This window comes from Acanthaster planci, linkage group LG11 (assembly GCF_054643075.1).
Source record: "Acanthaster planci isolate LZ-2023a linkage group LG11, COTS_SCS, whole genome shotgun sequence".
NCBI classification, from domain to species: domain Eukaryota; kingdom Metazoa; phylum Echinodermata; class Asteroidea; order Valvatida; family Acanthasteridae; genus Acanthaster; species Acanthaster planci.
Window position 1 is genome coordinate 2,541,906 of NC_141787.1, and position 25,731 is coordinate 2,567,636.

A 25,731-nucleotide genomic window follows, 5' to 3' on the forward strand; every position below is an offset into this window, starting at 1 on the left:
TGTCAGTTGCCAACCGAAGAAGGAAATGAAGATGTGGTCAGTTGTCAAGTTAGAGTCCATTATTTGCAGACATCAAAAAGGAAACTGACAAAGTTCTTGATGAAAAGCACAGTTGGTTTATAGATAGTTGGGGGACTATAATCCATGTGTAATTACCCTTTCTGGCAAGCTGTCATTTCCAACCGTGCCTTTAAAGATGCAATTTCGGAAAATTGCCATTAATATTTTGTTTTCATTTTGTGAAGTGTCTGCAAGCGTTGACATCATGCACATTGGCACGCGTTATCATGAGCTGTTTCAGGGTGCAACATTGTGACACTATGATTGGTTCATGAGAACGTATCGGTCAGCTTGATTTGGGCACTGGCAATTTCAATGGTTGGTTTTCATGTTTAAGTATTCCACTTCTAATAAATATTTAGATATTTGATAATCATTTGAATATCTAAGTGATGTGCCAACTTTGTACACCAGAAGACTCTGGCACATTGAAATGAGAAGCAGTTACAGTTTGAGGTGGGAGGAAAACCCCAGAGGAATATTCTTGGTAAAACCCAAAGAATCGGGTACCGACTGAAAAAAGCAATGTTGTAAAAAATGAAAGAAGCACTTGCAACACTTTGATCGGCACAGACCTCGTGATCTAGTGGGATTGGGCTGGGAGTGTATATCGATTTCTAAAATTTTGCCACTTTTCCCTTTTCTTGGCCCTATTTGGTTTGGTTTTAGATCATTGATGCTGCTAGGCAGGAACCAATCAAGATGTGCGGGTCGATGACCCTGGAGGTTTACCAGTCACTGAGCGGCAACGTACAGCTCATTTTCCAGAGATCCTCATCGCTATCGATGATATCTTACTTTGCTTATGTCTCCTTCAACGCCTGCCCTGTCAATGCTTACATCACAGGCAACTGGAGTGAGGTGAGTTGCTGAAGAGATCCCTCTCGGTTGGCAGTTTGCCTCTTGTGAATATAGCGCCCTCTACTGGTACTGCAATTCGTCTGCTTGCCAGTGCTTGTCGCCTATACAGTGTGCAGGCCAAAACTGGTTTAGTCTTGAGGCAAGATTTAAGGGATCATGGTTGTGTTGACCAGAAGGACATTTCATCAAGGTGGCAGTAAATGCTATGGGCATTGGCACATGACTTCCATACTCGTCCTCACGCTCGAGTGATTCCTATTCACACACGAGGTTCTCAAACCGGTCGACATGTCGCCCTCTAGCGGCCATGGGCCAGGGCTTGGCATTGTAAAGAGTACTTCCCTGAAACTGTCTCATAGTTTTGAAAAGTGGCGATTCAGAAATCTTGCACAGATCTTGACCAAATGACCGCCTAGGGTCAGCAATTTTAAAGTCCAACTTTGTAAAGTGTCTTGTGATGGTGTAAAAGTCGGTGTTTTCTGGTTTTGCTGTATGGTGTAAAATACCTGTGATGTGCTTAAGCACTTGACTGCCGTAGAGTTTATTCAAGGTTGTTCATTGAAATCGAAAGTAAAGTTAACTCGAGTCGTAGAACTTGAGAGATAGAAATAAAAGCAATGAAATATCATGACATTTGGTACCTGTCCATATTACATAAACTTTTGTAATTATTATTAAACATCGCTTAGTGCATTAAGGCAGACTTCAAAACTATTGTAAGGAAGGCTTGAAGTGCACAATTATAACATAGTTCGGTAACATCTATATCAACAGTTTACAATTCATAAAAGAAATTCAGGGAACAAGATCTATGAAATCTATGCTGCTTATGTGTTTGTTTTCTGGCAGTGCTCGGTGACTTGCGGATCTGGTGTAAGAACTAGAGACGTCCAGTGCATGGACTTGATCAACAATGTCCCCGTGGAAGACGCTTTGTGTCAAGGCGAGCGCCCCCCGTCGGAGGAAACCTGCGACACTGGTGTAGAATGCCCATGTGAGTGTATAGCAGTTTGGGGCTTGGGGGTCATAGGTCAAGATAGAGTGGATGTTGTGGGAAAAGGTCTGTGATCGTGTGCCCAGGTCAAAAATTCCAAAAACGACGAGGGCTTGTTTAGTGGTCTTGTATTCGATTTGTGCATGGATGGGATTTTACGGGCAAGCATCCTACATGAGCTCAGTCTGACGTCCTGTTGACTACTGACACTATGTGGGTGAAAAAAATGTTGAGAGTTCTTATGTTGTGCAAGAATATTTTTGGGGGGCCCTCAAATAAAGTTTCTCTGGCAACTTCCATCTCATTTTGTTAGCCTGGGCCCACCTTTGAGTATGCATTGTCAGTTTGCCTCTGTCTTTCTGCTGGGATTTGCTTGCTTGAATGATGTTGTCTCGATCCTGCCCCACAGCGTGCGACATGGACATCGACATTAACGAGGGCATGTTTGTAACCAGTCCTGGCTTCCCCGAGGGCTACACGCCCAACCTGAACTGCCTATACAACTTCGATTCCCCACTCGTGACGGAGTGCATCCGCTTGACCATCCTGGAGGTGGAGCTTGGTGGATCGGGGGAGGATGATCTGTGCTCGGCAGACTATGTGGAGGTAGGTACAGATGTCTTTGCTCCGTTCCTGTCCTAGTTGGACATCATATCAAAATAAAAACTGACTTGCCATGCCTACGAGCAGTGCACAAGGTCACTGAAGCCACCAGGGTCCATCTTTATCGTGCATCATACAATGCAGAGCAACACCATTGTGAACCAAATTGCTTGCTGTTGGGTTTGGCACGGTAAGATGGCTGCCGGTGGCTTCAGTTGATTCATGGCGAATCCAGACTTCTGTTTCAAAAAAATTCCATTTTGTAAGAACCGATTTCTTCAGACTAGCATTATACTGAATGCAATGGCATATAAGCAAAAATGTGAAGCCAAAATTTCTCATCTGCTTGACTCTATGCTGACAACAATGGCAGATGTACATTTGGTCACATAGGGTTTAATAGTTGGAGCCTTTAATATCTAGATCCACTTGTCTTCAGATGCAGTTCTGCTGTCCTGAGCCCTCAATGTATGCCTTTGTCTTGGGTGCAGTTGATGACTCGTGTTCCAAGTTTACTTGGCATAATGCCCTCTGAGTGCTTTTGTCCGAAGAGCTTGAGCGAGGCACTCTTGTTGGAAGCCATGAACGAAGCACAAGATCCCACCTGTAGATAAATGTTTTTTGGCATCTTTTACCAATCAGCTCAGTGGCCCGGCAGAACAGGCACCGATCCGTATCTGCCCCGAGTCTGGTCGCTCTATCTCCTGGTACTCGCGCAGCAACCAAGCCACCCTAAGGTTCGTCACAGACGAGGAGGGCTCCAACTCTGGCTTCAATGTGTACATTGTAAATGACAATTGCATTGAGTACGACTACGACGTGGGACCCTTCGGCCCGGTGAGAATTTTTTGCAGCCTGGCTGCACCTGTATCCTTGGTACTGATTTTTTTACTTCCGAAAGCATTGGCACGTTACAATGAAAACAAATCATCAGTTAATGACTTCCAATCCTGCGTCAGTCATAACTTGAGATGGATTTTATTAAACTGAAAAATGATTTAAAACTTTACCTTGGCCAGGAAAACATTACTTAAAATGACCTGGGAAAAACTGACTTTAACTACACTCATCATGGATGCTGGTGTATATGGGTACGGCATTAAATATGCACCATCTAGATCCTTTGAAACCCATTTGAAGGTTTTTAATAGATTTTGTGGGTTTCCAGAATGTCAGAACTAGGACATTGCCTCTTTACTGGTGGCTTGATACCCCAGTGGAAGTTGAGGGATTAAGCAGGTGCTGTGGTCTGCAAAGTTTAGGATTTTAGTGGAATTAGGATTTCCTCGAGGCGCACCCTTGGAACAAGCTGTCCCCTAATTTTAACGCTTTTGGACCTCTTGTTCTTTGACTTGCAGTGTAACGTCCGTTGCGGGGGCGGAGTCAGGACCCGGGATGTGACGTGTATCAAACTGGATGACCAGTCGCCGGCGGCCGATGAGCTTTGCCGCAACCCAGCTCCCTTATCCAGCATGCCTTGCAACACGGAGCCATGCCCTGGTATGTACTGGAGATCAAGGAAGGAAAAACGAATTCACATGCCTGGTTTCACTAGCCTGCCCAGTATTGAAAAATGCTACTGGCCAAAGTGCCTGCAACTGGTTGCCTGCACATTTGCTTTAGCCAGAGACTGTCCAAGCAGGGATGACCCGAGATTTTACCCCATGGAACCTTGGAGTAAACTCTGAACTTTGTGATCCCTCAAGATGAATCACAAGTCGCCTTTGACTTTTGCATATTTTTTCCCCAAATGAAATTAAGCCCAGCTGTGACATAGGCCTCTCTACTGTTCTCATAGAGTGACTCTTGCCAGCTCCTACCGACATCTGTGAATCACTTTTAGTGTGCATGTAGTGAGGTCAGAGTTGTAGAAAAAGGAATCTTTCATTTTTCTTTGGCAGTGTGTGATGAGACTTTGCTCCCCGGCAACGAGCTGATCACGAGCCCTGGGTTTTCCAGCGCCCCAGGCCGGGGTTACGAGAGCCTACTGGACTGCACTTACAACGTCACCAACCCAGAAGGCTGCCTCTTCCTGACTTTCCTGAGCTTCGAGCTCCAAGACTGCAGCGATTGCACCTGCGACTCCCTCAGCGTGAGTGTCGATACCAAACTATAGCTGCAGTTTTTGCTCCGTAACTTAACTCCACTTAACTTGGAAAATGATTTGTGACAGGAACAGATTTGATCATTGTTTTAAATTATCTCAAGAAGGAAATCTGTACATTTCTTTTATGGCAAACCAACTGTAATAATTCCCCCTACCCTCAGATCTATGAGAACGGCGAGTTGGCACTTGAGCCCCTGTGCGGTGATCAGACGGGCCTAACCTGGGGATCCTCGGACAGCAACGCGATCCTGGAGTTCCGCACAGACAACGCAGTCTCTGCTCCCGGATTCAACATTTACGTGGCTTATGTTGAGTGCCCCGACGTTTATTTCTACACCGGGGAGTACTCAGAGGTGAGGTTTTTGTCCTCTTGAGATGTGCGGCTTGCAGCCCTCAAGTTGGATTGAATGAGATTGTTGTGGCTTGTATTTCAACTGACAAGTTTCAAGCTCTACTTATATTCACCTGGCAAATTTTAAGCTCTCGGGGAAGCAAGTTCGAGAACATTTGCATGTGCTTGAAACCTGCATTACTGATTTTCTTCGAATAGATGTTTTTCTGTGCTCAAGATTCTGTGTACCAAAAACTGATGCCACTACAAGTAGCTCAGTGATTTTTAAGTTCAGATTAATGAGTTCTGTCAATTTTTCTCTATATGAAACCTCCAATCTCAAAAGCGGAACATTGAGAGTTAAAACTTGCTTGAGCATTTTGCACTATGTACTGCTTTGACAGTAAGCAAGCATTGATACAAAGCTTTGCAGCGTCACCGTGTGAGTCTCTTCTGTGAATGAGGTTCTTCAAAGAACCAGTTAATTCATTAACCACACTCATCGGACACTCGCACAAGAGATTGTCATGGTGGTTTCTGCAAACTTGTCTTATTGCAAGGTCCGCCATGCACAAATTCAAATAAGGGCCCAATTTCATGGCTCTGCATAACAATTCGTAGAAAAGTCTTGCTTACCAAAGCATAAAATTTTGCTAGCCTTTAACAGAATTTCACGGAGGCTCCTGGTCTGGTTATGCATACGGGCATACAGAAATTCATATTCAGCAAATTTTCCCTCATATAGTGAGCCTTCTGCTCTGCTGACTGCTTGTGGGCCTATGGTGGTGAGATGCGCAGAGCCTCTATGTAAATTGTGTGCTCGGCAGCAATGTGAAGTTGGACCCAGGCATGAACTATATTTCAGCTACCAATCTCCTGTTTTTTACTAAAACTCGCAGGCAGTCAACATAAATGATGTAATCTATTTCTGAAAATCTCATTGTCCTCACATTTTGCCGTTGGCCACAATCAACTCGCCCATTGTCCTTCATGGTCAATGGTATCTTCACATATCTTCATGTGAGCGGTTCCCTCCATACAAATAAAATGGGATACAGATTACCAACAGTGCAACCGTACCCCAGGGTGTGGTTCCAAGTGGTTGATTAGATGGTCCAACCACACTCGTATTAACCCCTTCACGACGGATGACGGTAAGAGCCGCCATAAAAATTGAGATCCTCGGCCCGCTTTTCAGGCATTATTCTCGACCCACGCTCGAACGAACACGGTAAAAGAAGGCATACCCTGGCTCTTGTATATATGGTGATTGGCCTTTGTGTATTGCCAAGAAATGAAAAGGCCGAATTTGCATCATAATCACCGGCTTCACAATAGTCCCCACTTTCAAAAGAGGCAACGGGATTGTGAAAGCGAGTAGGGCGGCATGCCACCGAACAATCGACCTTTTCACTGTGTAAATCAAAGTGTGCAGAGCATGCAGGGCCACAAATCGAGAATTTGCAGTTTGGCAGGTGGCCTTCATGGCCAAGCGAGGCTGGAATTCTCAGCGTCGGCTTTCAGAAAAAACTTATGTCGTCAAGTTGTTAATAGAATGATTTTGGATTGAACTCGCTGTGATGTTTAGCTAGAAATGCGTAATCACTTTGTTTTTTTTTTATGTTTGTAGTGTGATGTCACCTGCGGGGGTGGTACACAGACACGTGAGGTCTCCTGCCGAAGCCGCACTACGGGTCTGGAAGTGGAAGAGGCCATGTGCACGAGCACCCGACCCCCTTCCTCCAAGTCCTGCGCAGAGCAATCTTGTCCATGTAAGCCCCTCGAATACTTGCAGTTTCATCACTCGTTTGTTCCATGCTGTTGCCCATGAAAGTTATTTTTTCAATGTTTTAGAGGTGGTCACATGGGCGAAGTAAAAAAAAAACCACTTTCCGTCAATGGCAAATATGATTTGAAACGAACTGGACAAAACTGACACTTATGATGTACAAAGCAAGGTTAAATTGTTTTCATCTTGCAAGCATTTGGATCGATTCAAATTCAAATGGCCTTGCCTTTTTGAAAATCCCAACAGGCTCAGTCCCACATTGTGTGATCTCATCAAAGCGAGGCTAATGATTGTCTTGGTTTTCTCCCTCTGTTCTTTCTGTCTCTCATCTGTCCTGTGATATCCCATTAACCCACCTTCCTCCCACCTTTGTTTCCCTTTCTATGTGCCACGCCCCTCTGCTGTCGCCACAGTCTGTGACGAGGTCATCACCACGCCCTCTTTCGTCGCCAGTCCCGACTACCCAGCGAGTTACCCCGTCAGCATCAACTGCAACTACGACATCCAGGCTCCCCTGGCCAGTTGCATCAGCATCACCTTCGTGGTGTTTGATTTGCAGGAAGCCGAGGGCGACCCCGCAGTGTGTAGTGATTTTGTCGAGGTGAGGGATGGACAAGTCCCATTGCCCCCCCAAATGAATAACGCGAATCATCTTATCCACCCCCAAACTGTAATCTGCTCTCTAAAAAACAATTTACCAGAGCCACTTTTGAGTTTTCATTGGTATTGGAAAGAGCAAAGTAAACTCTTAGTGTTGATATCTGTCTCGAGCAGAAGCACCCCCTCGTCTGTTAAAAATAGCCACATTGGTCAGGAGTATTCATATTGGTAGTACTAATGTGGCTGCCAAGCTTGCGTTTCTTTAATAGTCGCTCTTGAACCAGTGGTGGCGCAGTCAGTACCACAGGAGCCTCTGTTGGCAAAAAAGTAGCGCCCCCTCTTGATCCAGCTCGAGGCCCACAGTGTAATTCAACAACCAGAATTAAATGCCATTGCTGCAGTGGCACAATTAACGCCTGTGGAGGGGTGGTTCCTGCATGTTACTGCCTCTTGGACCAGGAGGGAGCAGTGATTTGGTAAATGCGCACTCGGTTCTAGCATAGGAATGTGCTCGTGAATGCTTTGCCACCGCTGTTACAGCATGCTTCGAATTAGGCTAGATCTATCAATTTGGTGTCCTGATGAGAATGGCTTTATGTGTGTGAAAAATGTTGAGGGCTCCTGCCGATGTTTATACATCCTGCAAGATTCATTCAGAGGCAAGTGAGAAGCAATTTCACCATATTCTATTGCTCATGTTTTGAGTGCTCTACAAAATGTGTGGTTTCATTGACTTGACAAAAAAAGCTCTCTAAAATTCAAAATGCAGATTTCAGATACAAGGACGCCCTTACTGGACAGGCAGTACTGCGGAGCTGCCGGCCCCAATGAAATCCAGTGGAACTCCTACTACGGCAACGCACAGATACGCTTCCACTCGGACGAGGAAGACACCTCCCAGGGCTTCCGCGCTTATGTTGGCTTTGTTAGCTGCCCGGACTTTGGGTACATGGCCACCGAGTTCGGCGAGGTAAGTTTGTCAGCCAGCTCGATTTTCACTTCGGATTCAGTTGTGGTCGCAAGGCCCCCATGCTGGTGTTGCTGCATTTAGTACTCGTATCAAAAAACTCTTGGCACGTTCAGCAACTTTTCCGCTACTTGTTCAAACGCAACTTCATTTGATTTTAAAACCTTGACAGCTCGCATTTTTTTGAGCCTAGCCTAAAGGTAACAAATCTAAGTCTCGCCGCAATGCAGTGTGCGTAACCATGGCAGCAAAAATCTACATGCTGGGGAGGAGTGTGCTGTTCAGGAAAATTGTAGCGTAGTGATACATGAGCTGAAATATGGCGCAAGGAAAGGCCGGCTGCGTGCTGAGATGTCCATTGCTTTGGATGGTGCAATTTGAATGTAGAAATGTTGTCAGGCCCCCGTCTTGAAGTAGGGCAGTTGATTTGACCTCCCATTAATTAAAAGCCCAATAAGTTCTGTTTTCAGAAGTAATCTGTCTTGTTTGTACATGGCACACACGTTGGACTGGTTTGGCGCAGTTCTGACACTTTGTCAAAACGGTGAGAAAACTGGCATAAGCATATTGGTCATCAAAGCTATCTGATCAGTCGCCGGCGTAATCTAGTGTGTTTTCTGTTATGTGCTTCAGTGTTCGCGACCTTGTGGTGGAGGAGTGCAGACACGTATTGTCACCTGTGTGAGGTTTGCCACTCTTCAAGAGGTGGATGATTACAATTGTGCAGATGAGAGACCGATCGAATCGCGCCCCTGCAACTTAGAGGAATGTCCAGGTAAGGAAAAACGCCAGTGTGCTTGTAGCTGTTGAGATCCAAAAGCTTAAACTGCTTTGCCAAAGATATCTCGAGATGTTTTTTATACTATCGTTACGGTAACCGCCTAGTGGGTTGCAGAAAATTATAATTGCTCCAATTTTCATGCAGTTTTGCAGGTCTGAAAGTTCTGTATACATAAAGTGGCTCAGAAAATGCCCACATGTTTACATGCATGCGGCTTGAACTGGTCAGGAACACAAATAGGAACAAAACAAGATCCTTTGCTTTCTATCAATGCATTTAAGACCGCCCTGCTTCCAAAAATGGTCTTGTTTTACCACGCTGCCTCAAATTTCTCTTCACGTCGCTCAAAAAATCTCATGCAACATGCTTGATCGAGAAAAACTGCACAGTGGACCCCAAACCCTGACTGGCGCTCCTTGTGGTGGTTTTGCAGAGTGTGACCAGGCCGTCCTGCAGACCCGTCAGAGCGTGTCCAGCCTCAACTTCCCCCAGCCCTACTTTGAGTATTCCTGCAACTACCTCTTCATCAACCCCGGGGGCTGCGTTGAGCTTCTCTTTGTCCAGTTGGAGATGCCGGAAGCAAATGCCGGCGGCATTTGCGACACAGACTACCTCCTGGTGAGAGATGCTTGGCATTGTTAAATGTACCAGGTCCACATGATCGGGCTGCCAATTGTTTGCATCATGTTTTAGCAAATGCTCACAAGTGACGTAAACAACGTTGGCCACAGTCATGAAGTCACGTGGGAGGTTATGTTTGAATGTGGTATTTGTTAGGCTTTGAGCTGTTTGTATAAATTTGCCATTAGGATTAACCCTAACTCCCCAGGGTGTGTGCAAAATCATATTAAAATTGGAGGATTCAGGACTGTTGGGGTTAAGGTTTGTATAAATGAATCGGTCATTAAATATATGTCTATCTGTTCGCACTGCGCTGGAAAATTGTTCAGTTTTGAGTGCCAGTATATGGGGTTGCCGTCATGGAAATATTACATAGGCCATTGTCCTGATTTTTTTTGGGCTTGCGTGGACTTTGTGAATTTCCTTGTGCAGAACTGTCATTGGTTTGTCTTAACTAAGATGGTCCCTGTTCTGAAAAGCATGCGGCTTTAACACCCAAGTTGTAAAAATCCATGTTTCTCATTTCCAAACTCGCTTCACGTATGACCAGGTGGAGGACTTGAGCAGCCGGCCATTCTCCTACCGCATCTGTGGCCGCGAGATTCCGGGCAGCATCACCTCGCGCGGTGAGACCTTGAACGTCACCCTCATCACCGATGGCAACCCAGCCACTTTTGGCGAGGGTTACCAACTCTACAACCTGTTTACCAACGACTGTCCCCAGGTTGGCTTTGTGACCGGCGAGTTTGGAGAGGTGAGTCCAACTTCAGAGCTCGAGGCATGGCACACCAGACCATGTGATTTTGGCCACCTGGGGTCACAAGGACGCCGTTTTTGATCATATACTCTGAATCGGTCTCATTCAATGTAATCCATTCAGTGGCGCCAGACTATTTTGTGTTCCCAGCCTCAATTTGTGATGTAAAACATTTAGATGTTAACAAATTGTTAACTGTAAACGGTATACAAAGTTGACTTCATTTCTACGAATATCCCAACCAGTAAACCAGCTTTGGATCAACAGCGTGCTATCTTCCACATCCATACACCAAGCGATTTTTAACCCCTTAACGCCGGTAGATGGCTACAGCTGCGGCTCAGTGTGAGGATTAGTGCATACCACGCATACATTCTATTCATCATGCACCTGCGGTTTCAATGTGGGCCGGCTGCTGGACAGGGCTTTGCATACTGGGCATACTGCAGCCCAGCAGTCGCGGTCAAAAGAATCCCGGCTTTAAGGGGTTTAAGCTTCATATAGAGTTTCGTACTTGCATGTTGCTCACAAGGAATAGATTCAAGTTGTGAACAGAATAGATGACTTGCCCTTGAGGCAAGATCCAACATTGGGGCGTGCTTTGCGACATCTTTACCAGAAATGTTTTGCGAAACTGGAGCAATTTGGCCAGTGACATATTTTGAACTGGCACGCAAAAGTTTGCAAAAGGCCATGAGGAAAGCGTCTATTTGGGTTAGCTGATTTTAACTACAAATATTTAAAAACATAATTCACATGTTCCAGGAAACCAAAAATACAGCTCTCTCCTCTCTGCCATTTTGAAGTGGCAGTAAAGCTAGCTCCAGTGACCGAAGCACACGTTTCCGGTCGCGGTCCCAATTGGAGTGGGTACGTGTAGAATGTAACGTTGCCGTATTTCGTGCCAAATACAGTGCGATCGCCAGTGTGGTTTTGGCCAGCGGACGCGCGAGGTTACGTGCGTCGACCTGCAGTCCGGCATTGAGGTGGACGAGAACCTGTGCACGGACCGCAAGCCCGCCAGCACCGAGTTCTGCAACACCCAGCCCTGCCCATGTAAGTGGCCACCGTCTTCCCAGTTGCTTTTCCGGGCCAGCGTTTCAGTATGTGGAAAATAAGTGCAAAGTTTTGAGTTTTCATTGGTAAAATGTGGAAGAGATTTTGGTAACTCCACAAGATGTTTGAAACTCCACTAGGGCTGTGATTTGTCATGTATTTTTTCTGGATTTCAGGATTTTTTTACCTTTTTCAAAATTCCTGGGTTCAGCTACCTTCTCCACGTTGACAAAAAAGCCTTAACCACTTCCTGCCGGGGACTCCGGGATCAGAGACGTATGGTTTATATGCGTAGCCGGGGTCTCCGAACTCGGACAAAGGAAACGGGGCCCTGTAACAAAAGACCGTACTCCGAACAAAAGACCAGGCTGCTGGGCATTACCGGCATTTTTCACTCTCAAAAGTGGTGATAATCCAGCCTTGTTTTGAAACTTGATACCAGGCTTTGGGGCATTGAGAGCAAGCGGATTACCACTGGGGACAAAAGCGCTCCACCACTGCAGCGATGAGCCACACAGCACCGCTGCACGCTAATCTGGCCCCTATTGAAAAGAGGTCAGCAATGCACTAAGCCAGGTTCGTGAACAAAAGACAGTTATATAACATCGCACAATCTGGGCTCTGTTTACAAGGCTGCAGGCCTGGCTGAAATACTCGGGCGTCAATGAAGGTCACCTATAAACTTAGAACAGTGCCTGAAGATTACTTCGTGCGGCTATAAACGACCATTAAATGAAATGATGAATTTTTGAAGCATTTTGAAAACGGAAAAAATGATAGTCATGCCGGCCCAGCATTATCAACATTGGAAAATGCCCCGGCACGAAGTGGTTAATCCATAGGTATTGGGACGGGACTTGATTGTGTCTGGTTAGGTTTTAAAACCCCTGAAAATTTCACATCTTATTGTGGTCGTTGTCACAACCTTTCTGCTCAATGTTTCTTGTGTTTGTCTGTGTTCCTAAATCTCAAATACCCCCCCTCCACTGCCAAAGGCACAATTGACATTTCTGTTGGCTTGAATTGTGATCTTTTCAGAATCCTTTTTAGAAGAGAAGACAATTTGAGAAATCAAAACAATATCGCTAACTCGCTAAGCATTCATGATAAAACTAGATGGGGAGAAATTTGTTCTCCATAAATGAGTTTGTTTGGATCCAGTCTCTTTGTTTAAGCGCCCTGGCTTGCAATGAATATGTAAGATTATTCTTGAATCCTGATTGGTTGGCATGCTGTGCCTACTGATGGAAATAGCTACTGCAAAGAGATAACTGATAACTCTGGACTGGTTCCAGTCATTTGTCGTTAGGCATGCTATCTGACAGAAAAGCAGAGAACCATGCTGCCTTAGTCCAGGGTTTAAAGTAGTATTTCTGTCCTGGCTTAAAAAGCAAACCCGTTTTGACCTTTGACCCTGTTTCGGCAGCCTGCGACAGGACCATCGACTCTTTCCCGCAGGCCCTGGACAGCCCGATGGATCTGGACCTTCAACGTACATGCAGGTACACCTTGGATAGCGAGCGCTGCATCCGTGCCACCTTCCTGCAGTTTGACTTCCCCGGGGAGAATGGCATGTGCGGCGACACATTTGTCGAGGTAATTTGTCATGCTTAGATGAGTCCGTTTTTTTTATCAGTAATTTGTTTCAATTTGCATTTGAAGTATTGCTTTTTGGTTTGAGATATCCTTCAGTTTGGCATCCTGGGTAAAAATGGATGCCATTGGGTGAAAAATTGGTGAAAGGTGCGGACATTAATTTCTTTGAAAGGCATTCTACCTTAAAGTGGGTCAGGTGACCAGCCACTCATTTTAACATTTGAGATTGGGAAAAGTTGGCCAGATTAAGTCCAACTAAGGAAAAGTTTACACCATATGCATTCCTTGAATTGATTGTATCTTAGCGTGGCTGGGACAAGGAATGACACAGGATGGGGATGGTTTGATGTTGGAAACCTGAAAAAGAAAATTGTTGGGCAATTGGTTCTACTAGAAGTTTCCAGAACTTCACGCTCAGAAACCAAGCCTCTGCCAACTCAACTTTCCAGCAGTCCACGGTTCAGGTCCTCCTGCATTTTGACCCTTTTAGTTCAAGCATGCTGATGATTGGCGTGCAGATAGGAATTTATTCTCTGAGGGCATTGTAAATAGGGTTCATGCACGGTTCAGCTTTCCCAGTGAGCGGACCAAAGTGTTTGGTATAGATGGCATGCAGTCGCTAGTTGCATCTTGAAATATGCATATAGCTGTCCCAATCAGCTGCAGTAGTGATTGCGTGTTTATTGTGGATTTCTGGTGTCCCCCCAAAAAATCCTTTTTATTCCATCCATTTTCAAGCTGCGGGACGAAGGAGCCAGTTACTTGACGGAGAGGTTCTGCGGGGACGGGCCTGGGGCCACATCGGGCCAGACACTGTACGCCTGGGAGTCGCGAACAGAGGACGTAAGTTTCTGGTGTCCTTTTTACCTCATGCCAACTTTTGCTACGCAGCTGAACACCACAAACGCCATTTGGCAAGGGTCACTTGAACGGTACAATGTTTACCACTGCAACTTCATATTTCAGTACGCCAGGGTACATCAATGGAGCGATATTTGTGTCCACAACAGGGCATTTGCGGCAGCCATGTTCAACACTTGGTCTGCCTCCATTTTTGTGATGTGGGGTTCCTACAGTCATGGAAAATTTAGGAAAATCCCAGAAAAACATTCTGGAAAATCTTGAAAAAGTCATGGAAAATAGGGAAGAAAGTGGGCATCCTAAAAAGTTGTGGAATCAAGATCATACAAGGGATATTTCTGATGGGCCTCTTGTGATGTGATAGCAGAACGAGAAATTCGCAGGCTATCCCTTGTCAGTCAGTAATAATGGCCATGGCAGTTTTCGGTTCATCCCAAAATAACCTTGCATTAAATGGCATAGAACTGGTCATACTTCAGTCCTGGGAAGTCCTGGAAAAGTCGTGAAATTAGGTTTTCAGATACTCTGGGAGCTGTGTGTGTTTATTCAGTAACATTTTACCTCAACAGCCCTGAAGCCTCAAATGCTACGTCATTTCTCCTGTGTAGTGGGGTTACATTTTATCTGTAATTTTCTTTTATCCCTGTCTGTTCACATCCGTTTTAGTTTCTCCTTGCTGGGTGCAAGGACTCGTTTATGTCTCGTCAATGAGGTCAGATGAGTAATTAACGCTCCCTCTATTTGTGTCATACAGGTGGTTTTGACACTGAATAGCGGAAGTAGCCTGACGACTGATAACAGTTTCAGGATATTCTTGTCACAGTTGGATTGCCCGGAGTTTGCCTTTGTCACTGGTGAATTTGGCGAGGTAAGGGGATAAATGCACACACAGATTTTTTATCTTTGTGGCCTGTTGGTCACCAGAGCATCGTGCAAAGATTTTGTAGCCAGTATTTGCTCAGAAAATGCAAGCAATCAGCCTTTTGTGAGTTCAATTTGAATAAAATCTGGTGCGCTGAGTTCTTTGAATTCGTTTGAACCTAGTAATTTGAATTCTACATACTAAAGAAACTTTTGCTATACCTCATGATTCGGGGCAAGCTTTTGTTTACTTCCGTAAGAGAGTCTTCCGTCAATACAGTTTTTAATGGATAAGCAGGGCACAAAGGAACCAGTCCATTCCAGAGATGGTAGTCGATAAGTAAAAGTTTGCCCTAAATCACGAGATGTTGCAACAGTGTCTTTAGACTGGGGAATTCGAATTATGTTTATGTGTAATTAGAAAGCTCAGGGTACCAGATTTGATTCAAATTTAACTCTCAAAAGGCTCATTGACTTTGGTCTATAATGACATTACTTAATCAGGCTCTTGCTTCATGGTAGTGTCCTTTGTCCCAAAATTTTCCAAACATCAGGTGAGAAATGTCCATTTTAGGCATATAAGTCCATTGCTTTTAAAGTTAGACTTGCATTTATCTGAAAACAATCAGTTCAATTTTCTGCATTTTCACTTTTTGGAATAATGGTAAAACCAGAAAATAGAATTTGAACACACGAACACATGCTGGAAAGAAATGAAATTTTTTTGAAAGAGGAACTTGTGAAGTTGTAGTCTACACAGTAGGTAAACATTCTGGGCCCATTGGTGGAACTTCCTCACTCCCAGGGTTTTCCCTACCCCTTATAAAAAGTACATAACCTGTGTGCCCATAGCTCGCAATTGGGATTTGGTGTCCCCTGAGAAAAAAACTACAGACAGAAAGTGAAACCCGACATATTCAGAAAATATCAAGGTGAAACATGCATTGTCTTTATTATAATCTAGACAGTTATACCGTTAAACGCGAGAGTGATTTCTTCTAAACTTGTTTTTGTGGATCTTTTTTGACCTTTGCAGTGTAGCGTAACATGTGGGGATGGTGGCACTCGAACTCGTACCGTCCAGTGCAGGCGCCTAGTGGACGGTATAGCGGTCATCCCCACATTCTGCACAGATCCCGAACCTTCCACAACCGAGCCCTGCGGGCCCCAGCCACCCTGCCCCTGTGAGTAGAAAGGAACCCAGCTGTGTTCTGACCCTGCCAATCGGGGCTGGGAGAAATGTAGCATTTCTTCACTTGATTTTGCCCAGAGCCGACGCAGTTGCGCAGCTCCTCTCGTGCTCCATTTTACTGCACGAGTTGTGCAACAAAGCACTGTACATTTCGTCAAAGTTCGGCAGTAACAACTGCTGTTCGGGTCTGGCGCTTCCGCAACAAATTTTGCACCAAATTCAGCTTTCATTTTTTTGGTGGCATTGGTTGCGCAGAACAGATCCGAAATGGCCAATTTTACCGACCAGTCACATTCATTTTTAAAGTCTCTTAATTACCCAACTAATAAAAATTCAGATGCGAAAGGTAACACTTGGCACATTTTACCGCAAGATCTTTGATATAATTGAAGGGTTGTTATGAAATCTGTGAATACAATGCCTGCAGCTATATTGTCACACTTGTGTGACTGAAGGCTATGCTCAGTGTAGAGCTATCATTGTTGATATGTGTCAGTTTCACTGTATTTTGATGATATTTGGAGCCACACAGCAGGCTTGGGAAAATCCATGCTGGAATCGGGTAGAATCAATTCCAAATTTGGAATTCCATGTGATTCCACGCCACCGCCGATTCCATCACCTTGAGATCTGATTCCTGGAACAGTCCAGCGATTCCAAAAGACTGCTATATAAAATGATCTGTAGATTTTTGAAAAAATGTGTGGTTTTATGCCAAATCAAGGAACCTTATCTGCGCGGCTTTATTTTCGTTGCCCCAAACTGAAGTCTGTGATGAGATGTGGCCCACATGATTTGCAGAATCGCAGCGGCACCGTACAGTACTCCCACCCATTTGTCTGCAGCATGCCAATGGCAAACTGTTGGCTGCATGCCAATTGTGACTTCTTAATATGCCGAGCATTTGGGTGTTACATTGTGATGAAAAAAAATCTGCCGCTGGACCAACACCATGTTTTAATCTTCAAGTTTGAAGCAAACTGATGGGAAAAGTAGGCCTACATGTTCTTCGTCACATATTCCAAAAATTTGCTCAGAACTGAAAGAAAAAACCTGAACAATGCAGCCCTTTGCCCTGTATTAATTCTTCCTTTACCATGAAATACTCCAAATGCAAGTAACTGTTGAAGCATTTAAAAATTCCCTGAATCCCACAAACCTGGACATAAAATCAGTGATACTGTCATTCACTCTGACCAAACACAAAACTTTGACTACTTTCGTCCTTCATTTCTGCCATAAAGAAAAGAAATTCTACTCAACCTATTGAGTGAATTGAAGGTCAAAATAATGAGCAATTTTCAAAATTTCCCATCTCTGCCTTGGAACAAGACTGAAGGCCTTGTGTTGAAGCTGGTAGTCTGCACACACATAGGAAGAATGTATCTTTAGGCATGTTCACCAGCGATTGCACAAACAGGCCACTGACGCAAGCAGTGCTGTGTGGCGCATGAGCAGTCCAGTTTTTGATGGAATTTACGATCAGAAGATAGGGAAAACTATCATAGTTCATCATCGACAGAATAAGGTCACTTTTGGGGGGTTTTAAGGAAAAAATATTTCTTCAGTACGTTTTTGGCGGCATGAAAATAAAGGTACATACTTTATATTTCTTCTCAAATACGCATTTTAGAACTTGCGGTCACTTCTATATAAACTGGAAAACTTTAAAGCCAGCGGGCTGCGTAGATTGATAATCTTTTCCCATAAATGATGTACTTCCATCAAGTACTGATTTAAAAATCTGTAATGATAATAAATCTTTCATGTTTCTGATGCAATAAAAGGGGATAATTTAATGACACAAGAGTTTTTAGGAAACAACTTACCAGTGCATTTTGCATGTAATCTCGAGTATACTCAACATGGCATTCGCACATGTAAAAATTAGAATCAATTTCAAGTGGAATCGCGATTCCTGGACGGAATTGGAATCGATTCCAAAAATGCTGGAATCACCTAATGCTACCGCACGGCTTTGCGTATGGAGCATCTGCACACTACATACCCCAGCAGTCGTACTTCTTTTACAAAGGTGCGTCCCATGAGATCTGGTCATGGTTTCAGAGCAAGCAAGCCCCTTAGGAGACATCCATAGTTTTTTGTTGTTCCTCAGCACAGTTCCAACTCCTAATTTTTTGCCCGCAGCTTGCGATATGACCGTCACTGACGGGGAAGCCTTGATCCAAGGGCCGCCACGGGATGGTAACTGGACCACTGACGTCAACTGCCGCATCACGGTGGAATTTGAGAGCTCCTGCGTTGTCATTTCGGCCCTGGAGCTGTCGCTTTCGGAGCCGGATGTGAACGGCAACTGCGTTGACAGCTCACTGACTGTAAGCCAACTTGATTAAAGTAGAGAAAGTCTGATGAAAACTCCATCAATTCAGTTTTTGGAAACATAAACCTTTCACATTTCCTCGGACATTTTTTGACAACTACTTTTGGTCAGCTAAAATACCAACAGTGGTAGGGAAATGGCCAATGTCAGACCTTACTTATACATTTTGCCTTGGCACAGTGCCTAATGTTCTTGTTTGACACTTTGGCTTGGTGCGTTGGGCCCACGTACCAAAGCTGACGCAAGTGTATAGTCACTTGTGAGGCTATGATTCACCACAGACTGGTTGTCGAGTTGGTTGACCAAGCAATCAGTGTTGTTGGGTTGCCAACCCTGGATATTTTGAGACAAGAGTGAGCAGTTGTCACCTTTACGTATATACCAGCTGGTTTTTCCTTGCAATTAAGTGGAGCAAAGTTTTGTCTAATTGGCTGCTGTGCTGGAAGGGAAGATGAAGCGACCAGACCCGATGCTGTTTTGATAGTCATTGCTCTGTGTTACACCATTTGATATGTCTTTGGTTTGACAACAGTTCAGCGATGGCACATTCCCCAACTACACCCAGACCGTCTGTGGCTCGCCGGGCGGCATCTACCGGGCCCTGACCAATCGCTTTGTGGTGGATTTCTTTTCGGCCGATTACGAGAACTCTGGCGACAGGTACAGCCTGTTTGTCCAGGAGGCGACCTGCCCCAACATCATTTGGGACATCCGACCAGGTGGCCAGGTAAGAGTGGGAGGCCTTTTTTGGGGGGGATACCTGCTGCAGTGTCACTCTTTCCAGAAAAGCGCAAAGTGTTGCTGTGTCGCACAAAACGTTTGGCAGTAAATGACATTAAGTCTGATCCTTTTTACCATTGAGAACTTGAATATGCAATGATTGTGTTTAACAGCCTGGCCAGGGTATCAATGTTGGCTGAAAATGTCTACTTCCCTGAAAACGCAAGATATACTAACAGCCAATGCCACAAATACTGCTTCAAGTTCCGCGAACAGTAATTGTAAGATTTCTTTATACCCAAACATAATTTCAACAACATGGGGCACACCCACAGAGTGATATTGCTACCACTGCATACAGGCAGTGCAGCGCAGTCTATCAGCAGGGCATGCTTTTACTGTGAGCTTGAAGCAATGAAAGCAAAGTGTAGCTAACGAGGTAAAGCAAACATTTCAACCCGTCAGCTGTGCTTGTATACACGTGGCTAAACTGTTTACACCATAACAAACTTTAATCTTTTGAAAAATACCTGCAGATTTGATGCATCCTTTTCAGCAGTGCAAAGGCCTTTGAGGGAACTAACTTCCAGGGTTGTTACTGTTGCCGACAAGCGGTGCATGATATCCTGGCACGGCCTGGCCAAAAAAACCCAAGTTCAGGTGCTGAACTTGAATTTTCTGTGTTTTTTTGCAGTGTTCCGTGAGCTGTGGTGGAGGCATCCAGACCAGGGAGGTGGTCTGCTTACGGACAGACACCCTTGAGCTGTTACCTCCTGAGGCTTGCCCAGCGCCCAGACCCCCAACTGAAGTACCCTGCAATGTGGAAGAGTGCCCCAAAGGTACCAACCTGAGAGAATATACTAGTTTGGCGAACATGAATTGATTTTTTTTTTTTGTGACTCGAGTCTCAAAAATGAAATTCAGTCAAATTTTCTCGCCTACCCGTTTTCGGCAAAAGGTGCCTAGAAGTTTGCTAAGCACCAAAATAATGGCTTAGCAACAATGTATCAACAGCCAAATGATCACGTAATGTGTATTGCTTCTGGTTCCCACCCAACTTCTGCTTAGCACATAAATTTGTTAAGGAGTGTTTAGCGTGACGGCACTCTAAAACGGCAGAAGTTCGCTTGAATTTTGTCTCCCTGTTTTGGCAGAATGTGACAACGTGATCACCGCCAACACCCCGGTCACTGTGCTGTCGTCACCCGGCCGCCCCACCTATGTGACGGACGCGGACTGCTTGAACAATATCGTGAACCTGAGCGGTTGCATCACCCTGTCGTTCCTTTCCATGGACATCGAGGGCGGGACCACGGACGATGTCTGCGACAAGGATTACCTGGAGGTGAGCACGTATACCCGAAAATTGGGGCAAGCTTTTGCTCAGTTACATAAGAGATATGCCTGAAAGCACCAGCACACCGTTTTCAGTGGATAAGAAGGGCACAAAGGAACCAGTCCATTCCAGAGATGGTGGTCGCTATGCAAAAGCTTGCCCTGAATCAAGAGGTATGGATCCTTTTCCAGTGTCGCGATTGTGCTGGACCTATGTGCTATGACGGCAATGAGTGCATAGTGATGTGATAAATTAGTCAAGCATGCAGCGTTTGCACGTGCGCTTGCACTTGGTTGAAGTTTGCCCGTAGGAATATATGCAGTCACCGTGTCCAAGATGGTCCACACTTAATGGTATTGTTTACATTTAGTAACATGGGTGAAAAAGGTCTATAGCAAGTGTCTTTAGAATGGAGAATTCAAATTGTTATGTTTATGTGCAATCGGATAACTCGGTGTTCAGCAGATTTTATTCAAATTCTCACAAAAAGCCTGTTACAAAACAACTTTACTGTTTCTGCCTTTTACAAAGCTAGGCAACAAATGAAAAGTAAAAATCTTACATTGTACAACTCTTTCATCTTTCAGATCATAGATTCTTCTTTCCCGGAGCTGAACGTTAGACTGTGCGGCAGCACACTTCCTACAACCAGCTGGCGTTCCAAGTCTGGTCTGGTGAGGACCCGGTTCGTGTCGGACAGCGTGGACACCTTGCAAAGTGGTTACTCCCTCACCTACATTCTTGAAACAGAGTGCCCCACCGGAATGTACGTGTTGTCCAATTTCAGCGAGGTGAGGAAATCTATCCGTTTTTGCGTGGTTACATTTTTAACCTGATCCACTAGGGACAAAGCGCTCCAGTGACGAGCGATACAATACTGCTGCACGCTAATCTGGCCTGTACTGAAAAGACGCCAGCAGCGCACTGTGCCAGTTTTGGGAACAAACGAAACTTACATAACACCACACAATCTGGGCTCTCTTTAAAAGGCGGCAGGCCTGGCTGAAGTACTCTGGCATCAATAGATGTTGTCTGTCAGATTAGAGTAGCCACCAGACAGTCATTCGTCATTTTGAAGAATTTCGAAAATGGAAAATCTTGAAAAATGCCCGTATTTGTGCACGGCCATTTTAATTGAACCCGGCAGCAAGTAGTTAAGTCTTTCCTGTGCATGGTTTCAGGAAACATTTTAACCATAGTGTCTCGGTTTGTTGCTGGATCTAGGTTGAAAACCCGGGGGGGTATTAAAAGTTGTCGGCAGTAAACTGACAAAGTATCGGCAGCAGATGAGGGGTCATGTTTTAGGGAACTTTTGAGACAATGGTGCTTCTCATCTCATGGATTTTGTTTTGTGTTTTTGGCCTTGTGAAGTGTTCGGCGACCTGTGGCACAGGTATTAGGACAGCCGAGGCTCTCCAGTGCTTGCTTCCCAACATGACCGAGGGGACATTCAACGACTGCCCGGGACTGCCGCCATCTGGTATCGAGGAATGCAACACGGACCCCTGCCCGGAATTCTATTTCTTTACCGGGAACTTTGACAGTGTAAGTACTCAACCGGAACTCACTTTGATGTTTTTTCATCATTTCAAATGCCTTCATTAATGCCGTCCATATTTTCGTTCACAAATGCTGAAAAAATGAAAATAGTTGCACGCGGAAACCTGTAATATAAAAGCATCAATACTGAATGAAATTTGCTTTAAGCAACAGATATCATACACGTAGTGGAATTCTAGGAATTCTTTACTCTTGCAGATTTTACACTTAATTTTCAGAACTCTATTTAAGATTTCCAAAGAATAGATAATTGATGGGAAGAAGATCTAGGGATTTTGTTTTGTGTTTTGGCCTTGTGAAGATCTGTTAAAGACAGTGGGCTGTTGGCAAGGTGTCGATGGAAAGGAACTTGCTGTTTAAACGACATGCAACTTCTTCATGCATGGTTGTCTATAAAGGGATATGTATCCATTCTAAATCACTCATCACCGTTTTTGCTCTTTTCAACTGGCTATTTTTTATCCCCACCGATCGATTTTGCAGTGTCCGGTCACCTGTGGCATAGGTGTCATGACTCGTGTTGTGGAGTGCCGGCGTGTGGACAACGATACTGTCGTGGATGATTCCATGTGCACCGAGCCCAAGCCAGATGTCACCAGGAACTGCGCATTGGGCTCTTGCCCCACAAACAGTCTAGGTGAGTAGCCTGCTCTGTGCCCGATAGAAAATGCCCTGTTTTTTTTTCTTTACCCGCCAACAGGTCATCCCAAAAAGTTCACTTCAAATGACCATGACCCAAAATCCCAGATTGAATTGAAATATCAGGTGTACTGGCATCCAACCCACTGAACCTCCAAGTCTTAGGAAGAGCGTTCTTTCATTGTTATTAGAGAAACTGATATTGCAAAATTTAATTAGTCACTTGCTGCCGGGTGGAATTTGAAGTTGCATGATGTAAACCCGTGAGATTTTCAACATTTTCCATTTTCAAAAAATCTTCAAAAAATCATAGGTTCATTTACTGGACGTTACACCCACACAAATGACTGTCTGGTGATTACTCTAATTTGAAAGACAACATCTATTAACGCCTGAGTATTTTAGCCAGGCCTGCTGCCTTGTAAAAAGAGCCCTGATTGTGTGGTTTTTATGTAACTGTCTTTTGTTCCCAAAACTGGCACATCGCACTTCTGGTGTCTTTTCAAGGGGGGCCAGATTAGCATGCAGAGGTATCTGTATCACTCCGATTGCTGGAGCGCACACTGGAGTGCTTTTGTCCTCTGTGGTAATCCACTCGTGCTGAATGCCACAAACAGTGGTATCATCTCACAAAAACAGAACGGATTTCCTCTGCTATTGACAACTAAAAAAAAGTTTGCAATTCCCAGCAGCTTGGTCTTTTGTTCCAAGTACGGTCTTTTGTTATAAGGCCTGGCTCTTTTGCCCGGTTTCAGTCTCCCCGGTTTCGTGTATTAATGTGCCCGAAATGGGGTTCCCTGCAGCAAGTGGTTAACATGCATGCAAAGGTTTCAAATTAAATATAGACCACGGGAAAGCAGTGGCAGTGGTACAAAAATGATTTGACTCCTTTTGGGATTAGGAGAGGGCGGCAGCATAAAATGCCAATTCAAACTTCCAGCTTGGCGTGAAGCCAAAAGTTGCAGGAAATATTTCACGCTACACTGTGGCATACAAATAAGCTGAGGACAGGGACAAAGTCAGGATTAGGCAAGGCCCCTCGTTTCCAGCCTTGAGGATTGAAGACGGATGCCATACGAGTTCAAAATTAGGGGGGAAAAATGGGTCTGAAATTGGATCAAATCCGAGACCGTTATGTAATTAAGTTTATATCTGTGCAAACAGACTGGAGCATTTCCTATTGGACAGATGCTGAAAGGTGCCGTACACATTTTCAAAACTGTCTGGAGTGGAATACGTATAGCCAAACTAGCCCAAGCTGAAACTAGTCTGGCAGCCACAGTGTGTGACCCTTTCATCATGAACATATACATGTATCTTCGTGGGGAACCAGACTAAGATGGCGGCACTCGTAGTCCACCTCATGTATGCATGTGGTAGGCTTTCCCTCTCCAGTCTGCACATTCCCCTCAATTAACCAACCCTCTACGCTCACAATGGTCCTTTTGTTTCTCGTCTATGTGTCAGATGTTTCTGAGCCCGCCCAGTCGTACAGTCTGAATTTGGATGACAGCGGCACCATTCGCAGCCCTAATTACCCCAGCCAGTACCCCAACAGCTTCAACGGGCAGCTGCTTCTCAGCATTCCTGCAGGCTCCACCCTCGAGATCGTCGTCAACACTCTGGACATAGTGTTTGAGACCCCCTGTTCTGATGGAGACAGCCTGATGGTACGTACGGCATCTTCCAACACTTTGGTTGACACACTTTTCCCTTCCCCCCCCTTGGAGCTCAGTTTTTAGACAGAGGAGCGGTAACAAAAAGTGATGTCCCATGTTTACATTTGTATTCGTACAAACAAGCCAGAAAGACTTGTGTTGGTAACTCTTTGGTAAAGATGGCGCCCACGTAGGTAGAATGAAAAACGGTCGATGTGAAAGAATTGTACCGTGCCTGTCTGTTTAGTGACATTGCACCTAACGAGAACACCTGTAGGCTACAATGCCCACTTTCTTTGAAAAACTTCTAGATGGAAATTCATTGCCCCGTCACGCCACTTGCCATTCACTGTTTGAACACAGGCTTTTGAAGTGAAACTAAGTGATGCAGGCCCGAGTTTTTGTGAAATGCAGTGAGATGGTGTCAGCTCATCTGCAAAGGAGCAAGATCATAGGTTAGGAGTTGTAGAGGGCCCCTCAAGAACCCTCAAAGCTTGGAGCTTGAAAGGGCAGCATAAAGGTTTATTGCTCCCCAGGGAGCAGAGATGGTCATAGATCATTGAGGAGGGGGTGATGATGAAGCACATTTTAGTGCTTTATTAATACTGGTTGATTTGCATGCTTTGTAAATACAGGTGGCAATTCACAGTGCAGTGCGCCACCAAGAGTTTGTCATGGCGAGGCCTTTTTGTAGTGCATTATGGTATAGTCAACAAAGTCTCATTCTTTAACTGTGCTATGCCCCGGAAACTTCATTTTTCTGCTTGTTTATCTTGGTTAAAAATTTGAAATTGCTCATTGTGAATGAGTGTAGTCAAAATGATGATTTCGTGTAGTGCAGGGAACGACTCTGTCCATTAAACATTCCCGAAGTTAGGGCCGGCGACCATTTAGACCTTGCGACCATTTATACCCGGTTTGAAAAGGCCCCCCGGTAAGCTCGCCCTGTTGCAAAAACCCCTTTCATACCGGCCTGGGATGCTGGACTGGTTGTTGATCTCAAACTTCTCCATCCTGGGGTTGTTTGCAAGTACTGGTACATGTAATCTATCCCAGAAGGAACCTGCCTGTAGTTTTTAATCCTTTAGCGCTGTACAATGTTTACACTAATTCGCTTAGACCCCTATTCATCGGTGGAAGCATGGTGGGGGAAGCCTTCGTTCAGGGACTTTGAAATGCCGACGCAGTGCAGACAGGCCTGGTACTGGCCTTGAGTAGCCTGAATACCGGGCAGGCATTATACAGGGCGGGCTACCAGGGGTCCTTTTCAAAAGTCGGGTCTAAATGGTCACTGGCCCTTGTGTACAAAAGTGTGCTCAATCATGGCAGTGTGTTGATTGTTAACTCTTTGTGGCGCACTGTATTGTGAATCGCCTGTATTGTGTCGGCACCTTGAAAGCAAGTTGTCACCAGAGCCTTTGAGTGACAGGCCTTTAATAG

General features: G+C 44.9%; 1 protein-coding gene across 1 annotated transcript in view; it reads left to right on the top strand.

Moving 5' to 3' along the window:
• LOC110975757 (uncharacterized) overlaps positions 1-25,731 on the top strand; it is a 53,629-nt gene that overhangs the window by 26,526 nt on the left and 1,372 nt on the right. Inside the window, exons 32-57 of the mRNA XM_022228513.2 lie at positions 730-921; positions 1,771-1,915; positions 2,325-2,521; positions 3,161-3,355; positions 3,877-4,018; positions 4,420-4,610; positions 4,787-4,978; positions 6,587-6,728; positions 7,159-7,346; positions 8,115-8,315; positions 8,946-9,087; positions 9,527-9,711; positions 10,265-10,468; positions 11,386-11,527; positions 12,954-13,123; positions 13,862-13,966; positions 14,739-14,852; positions 15,882-16,029; positions 18,186-18,373; positions 18,911-19,105; positions 19,793-19,937; positions 20,253-20,443; positions 21,022-21,225; positions 21,806-21,979; positions 22,478-22,631; positions 24,101-24,303. Of these exons, the coding sequence (XP_022084205.2) occupies positions 730-921; positions 1,771-1,915; positions 2,325-2,521; positions 3,161-3,355; positions 3,877-4,018; positions 4,420-4,610; positions 4,787-4,978; positions 6,587-6,728; positions 7,159-7,346; positions 8,115-8,315; positions 8,946-9,087; positions 9,527-9,711; positions 10,265-10,468; positions 11,386-11,527; positions 12,954-13,123; positions 13,862-13,966; positions 14,739-14,852; positions 15,882-16,029; positions 18,186-18,373; positions 18,911-19,105; positions 19,793-19,937; positions 20,253-20,443; positions 21,022-21,225; positions 21,806-21,979; positions 22,478-22,631; positions 24,101-24,303 (4,449 nt within the window). The remainder of the gene's footprint in view (positions 1-729; positions 922-1,770; positions 1,916-2,324; positions 2,522-3,160; positions 3,356-3,876; positions 4,019-4,419; positions 4,611-4,786; positions 4,979-6,586; positions 6,729-7,158; positions 7,347-8,114; positions 8,316-8,945; positions 9,088-9,526; positions 9,712-10,264; positions 10,469-11,385; positions 11,528-12,953; positions 13,124-13,861; positions 13,967-14,738; positions 14,853-15,881; positions 16,030-18,185; positions 18,374-18,910; positions 19,106-19,792; positions 19,938-20,252; positions 20,444-21,021; positions 21,226-21,805; positions 21,980-22,477; positions 22,632-24,100; positions 24,304-25,731) is intronic.